A 14,771-nucleotide genomic window follows, 5' to 3' on the forward strand; every position below is an offset into this window, starting at 1 on the left:
GCGTTTCAGCAGTGCACATCACCAAAACGGGATTATTAAGGGACAAATGTTTGAAGCCATTAGAATAAACTGAAACCAATGGACACGTGGACAATATTTAAAACATAGATTGAACATTGCAGTCACACACTTGATAAAACTGTCCATACCAAAAATCCAGCATCATATTAAATTTCAGATCACGTTTTATTGAGAATAGAGGGCTTCACCACAAAGCCCAGTATTGGATTCCTAATTCATCAACCAGTAGTTAATAAACAAGATTTATCTGCAGGTAATTGTCCTTTATCAAACTAGCCCAACTATTGCTACAATTGTTCAGTTAATGCATGCTGGAAATTTAATATTACGTAAACCTGGAAGACTGACTTTGAAAGGAGATTTCATTATTCACACCAACTTATATTTTTCCTACTGTGTATTCATCAAACATTTTGTTTTAAACATCATGGTTAATTACAGGTCTTTCTGGAGAGCTCTATGCTCATCAAGTTCATATTCAAGTTACAGGAAGTCCAGGAAAAGCTTGGACTCTGGGCATGCTTAAGTATTTGACTCCCATGTGCACTGATTGTCTTGTATTATTCTCATTAGCTGTACACGTGAGAGGTTATGGTAGACAATTGCTTTGAGCCATTTGTTGCCAGATCTAGCTGGATGAAACAAAGCACTACTGGATCTCTGCCAAAACTAATTACTGTTCTAGGATCATCCTTGAATCTGAAGATAGCTCAAATTCTCTTCTCAGCTGCCAACCACCATCTTTTCCTTCATTCTTTTATGAAAGCTGGTAAGGCTGGCATTTGCTGCCCATCCTTAATTATATTTGAACAAATGAGATTGCTCAGGCCATTTCAGAAAGCGTTAACTCAACCACAAACCAGATGGGTTTTTTAAAGCAACAACTGATGACAGTTTCATGGTCATTATCACTAAGAATTACTTTCAATTCCAGATTTATTAACTGAATTCAAATTTCACCAGTTGCTGCCTTTGGTCTGAATAATGAAATTTCCTTTCAAAGTCAGTCTATTTGCATTCAGAGCATTAGCCTAGGAAGATTACTCATCCAGTAATATTACCATTACATCACTATCTCCCCATTAATCCCTCCTGAAATCCTTCTTATGCCACACTCCACTTCCAACATGAGCAAGTATCTCATTTACTTCTTAGTCACTGAGCTTCAGGCATCTGTTCAGCTGCCTTTTCCCTCTCTTCTCCAAGCAAGCCAAACTTAGAAAAATTCCATTTTCTCCCTAACCCTGAACTCACCTCAAGCATCTCAGTTCAACTTAGTTGCAACTCACCCCTGCTCTTTTGATCCTATTTCTAATAAATTGCTAATCATCCAACCTTCCTTTCTTGCCTTCCTGATTGCTGATAACATAAACATATCCCTTTTCTTTGATAACATTCCCCTCCACTTCAAATACCATGTCCACTATTAAAACCACCCTTCAAGAAAATCCAAGCTTGACAGTTCTGTTCTTGCAACTGCTGCCCAATCTCCAAACTCCTCACTTGTAAAGACGAAGTGTTGTTACCTTTCAAACCCATGCCCGCCTTTCTATAACTCCAAATCAGAACCTATCACAGGCAGGTAAGTTTTGACCCTTCAAAGGATGTGGGTAACAGAGAGGTTTAAGGGGATAATTCTAGAGTTCATGTTCAAGATTGCTGAAGAGACAGAAGCAACCAGTGGCAAGTTGAAAGGAGTAAGAAATGTCGAAGAAGCAAGAACTGGAGGATTGCAGAGTTACATGACAAAGTTAGAGAGAACAAATGGCAAAATCCATGTTTAAACTACCTCATAATAAAATCAAAGAGATTGCAAATGACCCCACATGTCTGTAACCATGTTGATTATTCAGCTCTGATCTATGATAGCTGTCTGCGATCATGATATTGCCAATCGTTCTCTTCCAGCACCTCCTCAGTGACAAACTAACAGGCACTACCCTCACATGGTTTCATTCCCAAATATGCAATTATAGCTAAGAAATGTATAGTACTTCTCTTCCTGCTCCTACATGGCTACCTCAGGACAACCAAAGATTTAATCTTGGGCCCAGCCTATTTTTTTTAATCTGATACTGACACCAAGGGACAGTCTGTGGAAGATAGATACACTGATGTTACGCAGCTTCACAACACCACCATCCCTCTCTCTAAATTCCTGCACCACCTCTGTGCTATTAGATCATGCAACACTTCAGATGAATAAAAAATTCAACCAATTAACATCAGCCTTTGCCCTCACAACATATTCTGTCCCCTAGCTGCTAATTCAGTCCTCCTTCATGGCCATGAACTCAGGATGAACCAGAAAGTTTCCACAGCCACAACAGTCCATCTGAGTTGAGCTTCTGATCTCACACTAGGTTACTTAACTATCACTTCCATGATATCACCCATCTGTTGTTGAAATTTTCTTTAATGCCTTTATTACCCCAATCAACTTCTTCATGGTTGACCTCCTATCTGCAACACACTAACAGGTTGAGCTCACCCAAATTCTCTTTGTACATAACACAATTCTTACACATTCACATATGGTTGCCTGTCATAGACGGATTTCTGACCTGGTAAAGTTTCAATTTTAAAATCATTGCCTTGGTGTTCAAATCATCTCATTGGATTGCCACTTGCTATCTCACTAACTTTCTCCATCAACTGTGTTCCTCCAATTGATGCCTCTTGCATGTCCCAATTTCCTTTGGCTTGGTGTTGGATGCTGTCCCTTCATTTGCTTAGACCATGAGCTCTAAAATTACCTCCATAAACCTCCTCTCTCTCTGCAAAGCAGTTTTTAGGCCTCATTAACGCAGCGACCCAGTGTTTGGATTAATTTCCAAACATTTCCTTCACTGGCTTAATATTTTGTCTGTTAACAATCTCTGTGAAGTTCTTTAGGATGTTTTAATATGTTAAGGATGCTATATAAATGCAAGCTGTTATATAGAAGTAATACCATGAAGTCTCAAACCACCCAGATTGTACACCAGTTTATTGCAAAGGTTTTCCTTCCTTAGAACCATTTGACATGGTCTTGTAATGGGTTCCAAGATGCAAACTTCATGATCATGGTCATTTAGTTCAGCTACCTATTTTAACAGGATAGGAGTCTCCACAATACCAAAACCTCTGAAAAGAAAATCATTTCTCGTTTGGTAATTTAGTTTGGAAGCTAAGGCTACAGACATTAATACAAGTCTGCTAAGAGGGCCCTGAGAAAGCCCCTATTTTAATATGGGAGAGAATTCACTCCTATCACAGGGAACACAAATTCAATGAATTGCAAGTTGAAAAGCAGATTATTGTAGATGGTGGAAATAGAAAATAAATCAGGAAATGCTGGAAATACTTAGGTCAGGCAGACCACATGTGAAATAATTTGCAGATTGGTATCACTAATCATCAACAGAGTCTCCCAGTGAAACCATTTCAGCTATGCATCAAAGACAGATCAATAGGCAAAATTTATATTGCCTGCTATTAATGGAATAAACACATCATATGAGAAAGCAACAGTCTTCGAATGTCAATTTACTGGCACTCAGTCCTGGTTGTCAAAAGCATGCCTTCCACGAAATAAATAGCTTTAGATCTTGCCTGAAATGCTCACTTACCTCCACCACTGGGGTGCATTGGACTGCTGATCCGAGGGCTCATTGGGGCAAAACCACTCACTGTGAAATTTGTTACATCCCTTGGCTGCAATAAAAGTCCAAAACAAAAGTTACCAATGAAGGAATATTCGGGGTTAATTGCCATGCTAGCTCAAGAGGCAGTTCCACTCAAAGAAGCTCACCAACACTTGCTCCTCACTGGAGCAATGACTTGAGTTTGAACATAGCTGTACACAGAATGAGTGCACTTCAATTACACAGACACATAGCATTCGGGAGTATGCTAAGATAATGAGACTTTAAACCACCAGCAGGTCAAACCCAATAATAATTGAATGTTCACCTTCTTTCCAGTTAAATTGGAATCTACTGCAGCAACTGTACATGCCAACCACAACCTTGCCTGAAGTTAAGTTTTGCACAGGCCCATGCTAAGTTAAAAGTCAAAAGGAGGTCAGCTACCTACTTAAACAGGGTAAAAGTATCTACAATCTCTGAAAAGAAAACCATTTCCCTGTTGGTAAAGGACAACAAGGTTGCCTTAGAGTGTTGATGAAGAATCTCAGTCCAAACAGTAGCCAGTCTATCAGATGCTGAGTGACTTGTTGAATATTTCCACCATCTTTTGCTTTTACTTCATGTTCTTAGTTGATCAGTTGAAAATACAAAGAACTAACTTGCAAGTAGCAGCTATGGGAATGGATTTACAGCTGGAAAATTACATCCAGAGTAAAATCATGCAAATATTATTTTGAAGCAGCTAATTTTAATTTTCAAAGAATGACAGCAAGTTGCGAAGATGTTTCAAGTGTGATTCCTCTAGAGGAGTGCTAAAGCATCATTATAAACTCATATTACATTGAGAATAATTCTTGTGCTAAACACAAATAAAAGTCCAAGAGCTGGGATTCACATGCCAACATTCCTATTTTTCTCGGCTCCAAATGTGTCTGTTTGCACACAGAGGCTCTGAATGGAGAAAAGGTGCTTTCTGTACTGCAGAATGAATCAATCAATCGCCATTACATAGACGTACACGGTTAAGAATTGGTACCAAATCCAATACGGTGTGTGGAATCACATGCTGTCGTAACCTTTTGACTTGTTTAAAGTCACAAATATTTGACAATGTCTTCCATCAGCAATTGACATTGAAGTTATCCGTGTAAATGTTTGGACAAAAATTCTCAATGCCAACAGTTGCCTGTGATGATGTAAGCTCTTTCCAATACAGAGCATTACTTTGGAAGGTCCACCAACACCCACTACATTCTGGATAAATAAAAAGTTTGGAACATTCACCTAAAGTAAGTAGTGCTCAGGCTATTTATTAGTTTTACTTTAAAAAAGCTGAAAATTCAGGATTTTATTAAGGTTTTAAGTTTACACCGCTTACCTTTGCACCTCCAGCAAGTACCAAGTGTCGGGTTTTACAAACAAACATACCGCCATTTTCCACCAATTTCTTGCAATGTAGAAACGCAAAGCCACGATACAAGTGTCTGATCTCACCCTCACGACCCTAAAAAAAATTTTTGAAGGTTAGCACAAATCCTGCTAAGCATTGTTTCATTCAATGTTCCAGAAAATAATACAGAAGACTGGATAGGTTTAGGTGAAATGGTAGCCTTTTAGCAATAGACAGGATGGAAGAGAAATCTAAATGCCCACTTGTACTCTCGGACATGGATTTAAAGCCATAGCAGCTGTTGGAATTTAAGTTCAATCAATATATCTTAAGTCAAAAGCTAGACTCAGGAATAATGACCAGGAAACAATTGTCATAAAAATGCCATCTGCTGTTCTTGCCTTGTCTGGCCCGCAGGTGGTTCCAGACTCACATGGTGAGGGCAATTCTTAACTGCCCTCTGAAATGGTGTAACAACCCAGTCAGTTGTAATAAACCATTACAAAAATAGGATCAACCCAGATAGAATAGACCACTTAGCACCTACAAAGACACAGAAAATGACAACAGCACATCCTGCTCAGTCATTTCTGCAAAGTCCTCCTTGCTAACAGCTGGGGTCTTGTTTCAAAGAGGAGCTATCCCACAGCCCGACAAGACTAACCCGCTGATCCATAACTTATGGCCAGTATCACAGTTACATCCCTAGGTACATGTTTACTAAGGAAGTGGAATCTGACTAATTATTGGTAGAAGCCACAATGGTAAAGACTTTGTAAAGTGAGAAATTTGCAGAAGAGACAGTATTAGAAAGGCTGCTTAGGGTAAGTAATTCATCTGGTCTGGATGCTTTGCCCCCCCCAAGTTGTTAAAAGGAAGTTGGGGTGGGGATAAAAGAGTTGCTTAATTTTTCAATCTTCCCTAGATATAGGGGAGGTGCCAGAGCATTTAAGAGTGGAAAATTTGACATCCTTATTCATGAAAGAGTCCAGGGTTAAAATCAAGGTTTTTGGAATAGAGTCAGGAAAAATGGGTAAAACTCTCTGGCCTAACCAGCAGTGTCCACGTCCCATTAATAAATTAAAAATACAAGAGGCACACACGAATGAAGATTTCAAAAAAAAATCACAGGGTCCTGAATAGAGTTCATGAAGAATAGCCAACACATATTAGCCAACATGGTAGATTGTGTTCAACAGATCTAATTGAATTTTTTGTTGAAGTAACTGGAGAATGTTGATGAACAGAATGTGGGATCTATACTGAGTTTAAGAAAGTGTTCAACAAGGTATCACAAAACAGATTGGTAACCAATAATGAGTCTTATGGAAAACAAGGGTTAATATCCATTTTAACAAAAAAAATCATATAGTAGATGATTGTCTCTCATCCTCCTGTATAAAAACAATGTTACCTAATATCAATATGAGGAGCACTGCCTTTTTGATATACATACACATATACATGACTTAGATCTTGGTACACAGGATAAAATTTCAATACTTGCTGCTGACATCAGACTTGGAGGAGTACCAAACAGTGACAGTAATATGAATTATACACAACACGTCAGAGTTAAGCTGATAGAATAGGTTGACAAGAGGTCAACAAAATTCAGTAGCAATGTTATGTGTTTCAGCAGAACCAACGGAGAGAAGCAATATTAATTTAATATCATAATTCGAAAGAGTATGCAGAGACGAGGGATAAAGGTAGGACATGAGAAAATGGTTAGCATTCAACTTGGTATCAACTCAACTAGACCTACTCCATTTTAGTTTCTTAAAGGCCTTCAGCCTTTTCTCTAGATAATTGTCCAATTTCTGTCCCTGGTATCTTCTCACTACAAACTAGATTCGGAGCCACTCACAACATAAAAACCTTTCCTGTGTTGCCCTTTTCTGCTATTTGTCTTAAATCAGTTCTTGCCCTTTGGACCAATGGGAACAGTTTCTCCACATCTACTTGCCCAGACCCCTCATAAATTTGAATACCTCAATCAAATCTCAACATTCTCTTTTGCAAGGAAAATGGCCTCAGCTTCTGCTATCTATTCATGCCACGATTTCCTGAAAGGCTTCTTGTTAATCTTTACAGCACTAACACCTTCACATCCTCCAAAACGCAATATCCACAATTGGATGTAATTCTCCGTGTGATGTCAATCCAGTTCTTACTAGGATTTTCTGTAATTTCCTTGATTTTATACTCTAAGCCTTTATCTATAAAGCATAATAACCCAAATACCCATAACACCAGCTTGCCCTTGAAGTCTATGCAGGCCTGATAATAATCACTGTTTTATGAACATCAGACTTGTGGACACTCATACGTACAAACACAATCTCATACAGAGATGTAATTTTAAATACAAAACATATAAACATTTCCTGTACTTATGAACAGTTGCTTTATTGTATCCTGCACTGTGCTCCAACTTTAACATAAATTGACTTGTGAACTGACTCAGGAACAAGACCCATTCCCAAGTTAGAGACAGCCTGAATTTATCATCCTGACAATTCCTAATACTTCCCAAGTTTTATTTTATCTGCCAACTTCGAAATTCTACCCTCCACATTCATCGACATCATTGATAAAAGATCCAAAAAAGCAGTAGTTCTAAAGATGGTCCCTGGGGAACCTCACTATTGTGCTGTCTCCAGTCCAACAAACAATTATTCATCACAACTTAGTTTCTTGTCATATAGCAAGCTTGTTATGCATTCTGCTACTTGCATGGAAGAGCTTCAATTTTATTAACAAGCCGGTTATGTGATGTTATACCAAAATAATTTTGGAAGTCCACGTGCGCCACGCCAGCTGGATTATCCACATCAACCCTCACTGTTCCTCAACAAAGATAAAGACACATTAAGTTAAAAAATGGTGGTACTAAACCAATACAATCTCTACCAATTGTGCCACAGGTTAACAAGATCATGAAACAGACAAAGTACTCTGTTTTATTTCTACATGATTAGAACAGATAAACAATGAAGCTGTATCAAACCTTTGGTTTGGCCATATTTAGATCAAAGCATGCAGTTCAGATTTCCATGTTAACAAGGAGATATACTAAAGAGGATGCAGAGTGGATTGACAAGGATGAGTGAGCTGACATATTAGATTGGATCAACAAATTGAGTCTTCTCGATCATTTCAAGGTTAAATGACACAAGTTTGCAAACAGTCTGCTTCGGGCTCGTGTTGCTGCCAAGAAGGGAGATGGAGTCAATGGTAAGGAATTGCAGTTTTGTAGCTGGAACAATGTTTAACTGGAGAAAAATTCCACTCATCCAATACTGGATGTCTAACAAGGTGTCCGGTAAATTAATGACATCAAGGATTCATTAAAAGCTTAAACTGAGTTTCTTTCAATGAATGCGACCATTGATGCATTCATTGTGCAACTCCTGTGAAAATTCTCAAATGGAAGACTATGGAGTACTAGTTTAGAGATAGTCAACAGGTTACTTTAGAGGTAAATGCTGTGTTTTCAGATGATGTGACCAAGGGACTTCACCTTTGACTCAGATTTCTATATTTGCAATTTCATTCAAAACAAAACTGTAGGGAAGTCTTACCGAGTGTGGTCCATCAATAACTTTAACAATATCTTTCACATGAATATTATTTTGCTCAGAATCCAGGGCCACAGCAAAACGGTTATCCTTCTTCCGAGTTATTGCTTGATGCCGTACAGTAATGACTTTTCCATACATATTAAGAACCTACAAAACGATGAATATTAAAATGAGCAGTTTGCCTTTCTCAGCCCAAGCAGAAGAGGACCAGCTTTCTATCTGTATTGTTGAAGGATAAAGTTTGCCTTTTGCAAATGTCTTATCGAAAACTAAGGAAAATATGAGGAGATACAAGATAGAGAAAGTTCACATCAGGCCTTTTAGTTAGAAGTATTCTTAACTGGGTTTGTTTCAACTTTGTCCATCCAATAAGCCAAAAAGCAAACAAAAATCCAAACCCATGTAATGCAGTAACATTAACTAATTGCTCCTTAAAGGAACGTGCTTTACAAAAATTGGATTATATTGAATTCCTTCAGTTACCTTACTAGTATGCCATAGAAGGTAACAAATGCTAAGTATATTCATTCATAGATGCCTCATTTAATTGCCATTACAGACCACCACAATGTTCTAGACCATCATAGTGGTACTTCAGATAATGACTTGCAGCCTAGACTTCCACGACCTCTTCTATTCACTGTTTCTCTATTTTGCAACTGGAGCGTCCCACTATACATTCTAATTGTCCTGACACTTAAAAGGGAGATAGAGATACATGGGTAATTATCAAATCAGGTACCTTTAAGGCTGGCAGTTTGATTAAAAGGACAGCTCCACTCACATGAGTCAATAATTTGTGATCAAACATCAAAAAAAGTTGTACACCTGTACAAGCAAGGTGTGACCAAGGCTGAACAAGGTTGTGATAAGGACATTGTGAGGAAGCGAAGGAGTAGTACACTAGACTGCTAATCTCCAACGTGGGCTCGAATTCCATTTTCGCAGATGATGAAATGTGAATCCAATTAAAACAAAAGTCTAGAATAAAAACTTAGCTGAATGGCAAGTTGGTAACCATGAACAATTGTTAACTAATGTACTGAGGGAGGGAAATTGCTGTCCTTATCTGATTTGGCCTACATGTGATTCTAATTCCATAAGCCCTCTAGGCGATAAATGCCAATCTTGCCAGCAATACCCACATCCCACAAACAAATGTTTAAAAAAATGAGATTGGCCGTTAGGGAAACAACAATTTCATACATCAGATGATTTCATCACAGCAACATGTTCAAACCTGGAGCTCCCAAAGTCCTAAGCTCTGGAAATCCTTCTCTGGTTCTCGCCTCCATTAACAAACTCGAAAACCTATACTTGCAAGCAAGCTTTTTAAAAACTATTCTAAAAGTTCCCTCCATGGTTCAGTGTCAATTTGTTTTGATCAAGCACCATCAGGCATCTTGGGATATTTTATTAAGGATAAAATGAGTTAGATGCTGACCTCTAAAATTCTGGTTTGAAATCAATACAGACCGACTGAGATGATTGCCTTGCCTTTATGATGGCAACTATATGAAATGAGGTTGTCAGCTCTGCCCTGTTCTTATGGACATGGGATCACCACAATAAACACTCCCAATTTGTAATCTGGTTCAGAAATACCTTTGGAAATGTGGAATATTTCAATCTGGGCACTGGAGGTTTCAAAGGCACTTTCTTCCAATAGTTCAGGCAAGATATTTGTATTCACACTCAATGCACACATTCAGGGCCCACATTTCAAGACTGAGCAAAGTGTCCTTAATTTTGACATCAGTGACAAGTAGAAGACATGTTACAAGTATTCCAACTTGTGGTTTAGAAATTGAGAGTTTTACAATTTCAGATTAATTGACATTCCTGATGAAGGGCTTTTGCCCGAAAAGTCGATTTTACTGCTCCTCGGATGCTGCCTGAACTGCTGTGCTCTTTCAGCACCACTAATCCAGAAAATGATATATCTAATGGTCAAGAATATGCATTGAAATTTCTATGGTTCTAAAATAGACACTGAATACTTAGTCTAAGTTGGAGCAAACTCCAATAATCAACAATATTTCCGATAACCTATCTCAAGAAGAATCAAGCATCATACCTGGAATGTCTCCCTCTCCAGCCGGACAATAACTCCCATAGTCTGTGGGTCAAGTTGGACCAGTTCACCCCACTCATGCTGACCTCCAGCATCAACTCCAGATGCAGTCTCTGAGCATAGTTGCAAATCTCTTGGGAGCACTTTCAGCTGAAATACAATACGATTTCAATAACATTTCAAACACCATTAAAACTGTATCACCAAAGTGTGCAAACATTGAAACATGTCTTGTAATAGAATAAAATAAAACCAAAAAAAGTCAGTTAGCCACAGCCAGGGGCAACAGAGGATCAAAAGCTTCCCAGTGCCTCCAGCTTAGGGAAAAAGAAGTTAAAAATCCCAACAGGATTCCTCTTCATGATAGTCATCGAATGACCCCTGCAGGAAAGTGCAAGGTCAGTGACAGGATCAGGCTCAGATAGTCTGCTACACTACAACTCCTGACACTGACTAGAAAGGTTTCAGCGACAATCATGCATGCACATTTAGGCCGCAATGCAAAGGCCAACACATGCACACAACTGATACCTTTCTGACCGGCCTACCTTACTCAAATTCCAATTCTGCACAGTCTAGCTCGTTCATTTCATGTTCATACCAGAGTCATTGTCTCAAGTCCCACATTGTTATATTTTTTAAATGTACTTTATTTTACATTCAAAGCAGTGAACAACTGCAGTGAGTAAAGTTCCTTCATGCAGGTACAAGAATTGAAAATGATGAACAGGAGCTTCCTGGGACAACCCAGTTATCAAAGAATATTTTCATTGCTGGAAAATAGAAGGCATCAATAAATAATGCAAAATGAAGCAAGGCCTATATTTTGATACTTCCCAAAGCCTTTTTCAAAACAACTGCAAAAAAATGGTATTAAAAGCAAGCTACAATGTATTTTTGATGAGAATATTAATAATGATGACTGGTAAATGAACAGAACATTTTGGGGAACAGTCAATCCTAACACCATTTAGAGTCGTGGAGTCATAGAGATGTACAGCATGGAAACAGACGCTTTGGTCCAACCTGTCCACGCCAACCAGATATCCCAACCCAATCTAGTCCCACCTTCCAGCACCCAGCCCATATCCCTCCAAACCCTTCCTATTCATATACCCATCCAAATGCCTCTTAAATGTTGCAATTGTACCAGCTTCCACCACATCCTCTGGCAGCTCATTCCATATATGTATTACCCTCTGCATGAAAACGTTGCCCCTTAGGTCTCTTTTATATCTTTCCCCTCTCACCTTAAACCTATGCCCTCTAGTTCTGGGCTCCCCGATCCCAGGGAAAAGACTTTGTCTATTTATCCTAGCCATGGCCCTCAATTTTGTAAACCTCTATAAGGTCACCCCTCAGCCTCCAACGCTCCAGGGAAACAGCCCCAGCCTGTTCAGCCTCTCCCTATAGCTCAAATCCTCTAACCCTGGCAACATCTTTGTAAATCTTTTCTGAACCCTTTGTTAAATTGGAATAATGGACTTTAAAACATCATTTAGGTTGCTTAGATGCAAATAATGAAGAGTTAGCAGAATTACTTGTGTAAAAGTTGAGTTTTTGAGACTAAACATTAAGCTAAACAAAGATTTAAATCCACTCCACTTTTTAGGAACTGCCAATAATCATTGTCTCTGCAGTTGCTGGCCGTGGTCCTGAATTCTGAAGGAAATGCTGCCTCGAGCTTTGTACTTTTGACAGTTCAAAGAGAAAGAGCAATTGTGAAAACGAATCACTAGACTGCTCCAGCCACGAGATATAAAATAAATAAGAACTTTTGGGCCAAAAATTGGGTTTATGTACACATGAGATTGACTATTACTTCAATACATATTGTATGAGACACCAGCTGCACTAGAATACTCGAGTAGTTAGCACTGCTGCCTCATGGTGCCAGGGACTCAGATTCGATTTCGGCCTTGACTGACTGACTGACTGTGTGGAGATTACGTGTACTCCTCATGTTTGTGCTGGCTTCTGCCAGATGCTCCGGTTTCCTCACACAATCCAACGAAACATTCAGAAGGTCTGCTTAGATTACTGTTTGAAGATTAGTTCTTCCTCTAAGGGAAGAAAATTATTCTCATCACCTTGCATGGATGACCGTTATTTAAAGCAGTGACCCCTGGTCTAGATTTCCCCACTAAAGAAAATATCCTTTCCCTTTAATACCTCAAAATATTCTGTGTTTCAGTCAGGCTTCTCTTACTCTTCTAAACTCAAGCAGATGCAATCTCTACCTTTCCTGATATGATAACTCATCTATTACAGATTTTAGCTTGGCTTTCTCTGAACTGGTTCTTATCTATTTAGATCTTTCCTTAAGTATAGAAACCAGTTCTATAAACAATACTATCTAATCTCACCATGTTTGAATCACTGTGTTCAGATTTGATGTTTCCAACTTCAGACACAAGGGGAAAAAAAAAGTAGACCATTTGGCCCATCAAGCCTTCTGTGCTATTCTAATAAGATTGATCTTCAGCTTCAACTCCACTTTCCCGCCCACCCCTACTCCATTGATTTCCTGAGTGACCTAAAATCTGTCTCGTGCAGTTTAAAAGATATTTCACAACCCTCCGGGTCAACGAATTCCAAAGATGAACAATTTCTTTGTGTGAAGAAATTTCTCCCTACCTTATTATTGATTGATCAGCCCCTTACCTTGAAGTTGTGCCCCAGCATTTTTGGTTCTCAGCCAAGGGAAAATAATCAGTCTCTATCAGTAATCCTTCTTAGGCAATCTCCTGGGATAAATAACTTGCTTCCAATCCAGGTCAATGAGTTCAGAAAAGGCTGATAAAATCCAGTGCACAATCCACAGACTGTCATGTGGGTAAAGTGGTCTTGAGAGGTCAGGCAAATGAGTTGTTAGGAGATGTGTGTGTCACCTCCAGTAGGATCACAGAATCACAGATTAGAGAAGGAACGTAATGGTCCACTGAGTCTGCTCCAACAAAAGCTACTTTATCTGGGCTACCAATGTGTTTGGTGTCCCTCCGAATTAACTTTCTCTACTTTGTTAAGTTGCATGCAAATATGCCTATGCACTGGCAGGAGTGGTTGATCTCTTTAGGATGTTCCCATTCAGCTTCCTATATAGCAGAGTTTCAAGTAGAGTGGTTGCTTCAAGAATATGCTGTTATGCATAAAGGATTACAGGACTCAAAATGTTAACTGCTTTCTCTCTGCAGATGCTGCCACACATGCTGAGTTGCTTCAGCAATTTGTGTTTTTGTTGCACATTTCCAGCACCTGAATTTCTTGGTCTTACACAACTTGGACAGTACCTTTGCCACTCTTACTTTCAGTGTTTAATTTTAAAATATATATCCTTCAAAACATTACCTCATGCATGGTTAGATCCGAAAAAAGAATGACAAAGTTCTCTTCCACTCGTACAATCAGTCCCGTATCTCCCTCATATCGCCCTGCTATCACTTTCACATGGTCTCCCATTTTGAAGTATTTGCGCAATTCATGAGCTGGAAACTCTAAAGGATCCTGCAAATAAACAGATGATAAATTTAACCAGATTCTTCATCAATCCATTGATCAGTTCTAGACTTAGTCAATGCTCAGATTTTAAATCTTTCTACTAAACAAATCTTTACTTGTTTGGAAATACAGAACTTAAGCATTTGTTGAGAACAAAGGGGAAATACTGTCAAAGCTTTTCACTTTGCACTCATCAGGAAACATTCAAGAATGTCAAATGATAAAGGAAGCAACAATTTGTACCATATAAGAAAAGGGGACAAATAAGTTGGTCCCCTTTGGCCAAGGCGTTACCATAGAGAATGGAAACCATAGAGAGAACTAGAGTCCCAGAAGATTGCTTAATTCAAAATACGTCTGAGCATGTTTCGTTTTCCTGTGAAGGACAGATCACGACGTATGAACATATGTAGTTTCTAGCAACTATAAGTGAGCCCGACTAACCATTGTAAATTGGTTGTCAGCGCAACTCATAGCACACGAAGTGCTGTCCAATCATGAAATCACAATCAATGTTACATATTACATTCCGAACATTATCAGTACTCTGCCCGTTGCAAACAATCGGAGGG

At 38.9% G+C, this 14,771-nt stretch overlaps 1 protein-coding gene across 3 annotated transcripts in view; it reads right to left on the reverse strand.

Annotated features, from left to right (window-relative positions):
• Positions 1 to 14,771, reverse strand: part of supt5h (SPT5 homolog, DSIF elongation factor subunit) — a 79,117-nt gene that overhangs the window by 23,798 nt on the left and 40,548 nt on the right. For all 3 annotated transcript variants that reach the window (XM_072549216.1, XM_072549214.1, XM_072549215.1), the window contains 5 exons: positions 14,050 to 14,205; positions 10,705 to 10,851; positions 8,628 to 8,774; positions 5,029 to 5,154; positions 3,633 to 3,717 (listed from right to left, as the gene is read on the reverse strand). In XM_072549216.1, the coding sequence (XP_072405317.1) occupies positions 3,633 to 3,717; positions 5,029 to 5,154; positions 8,628 to 8,774; positions 10,705 to 10,851; positions 14,050 to 14,205 (661 nt within the window). The remainder of the gene's footprint in view (positions 1 to 3,632; positions 3,718 to 5,028; positions 5,155 to 8,627; positions 8,775 to 10,704; positions 10,852 to 14,049; positions 14,206 to 14,771) is intronic.

This window comes from Chiloscyllium punctatum, chromosome 29 (assembly GCF_047496795.1).
Source record: "Chiloscyllium punctatum isolate Juve2018m chromosome 29, sChiPun1.3, whole genome shotgun sequence".
NCBI classification, from domain to species: Eukaryota; Metazoa; Chordata; class Chondrichthyes; order Orectolobiformes; family Hemiscylliidae; genus Chiloscyllium; species Chiloscyllium punctatum.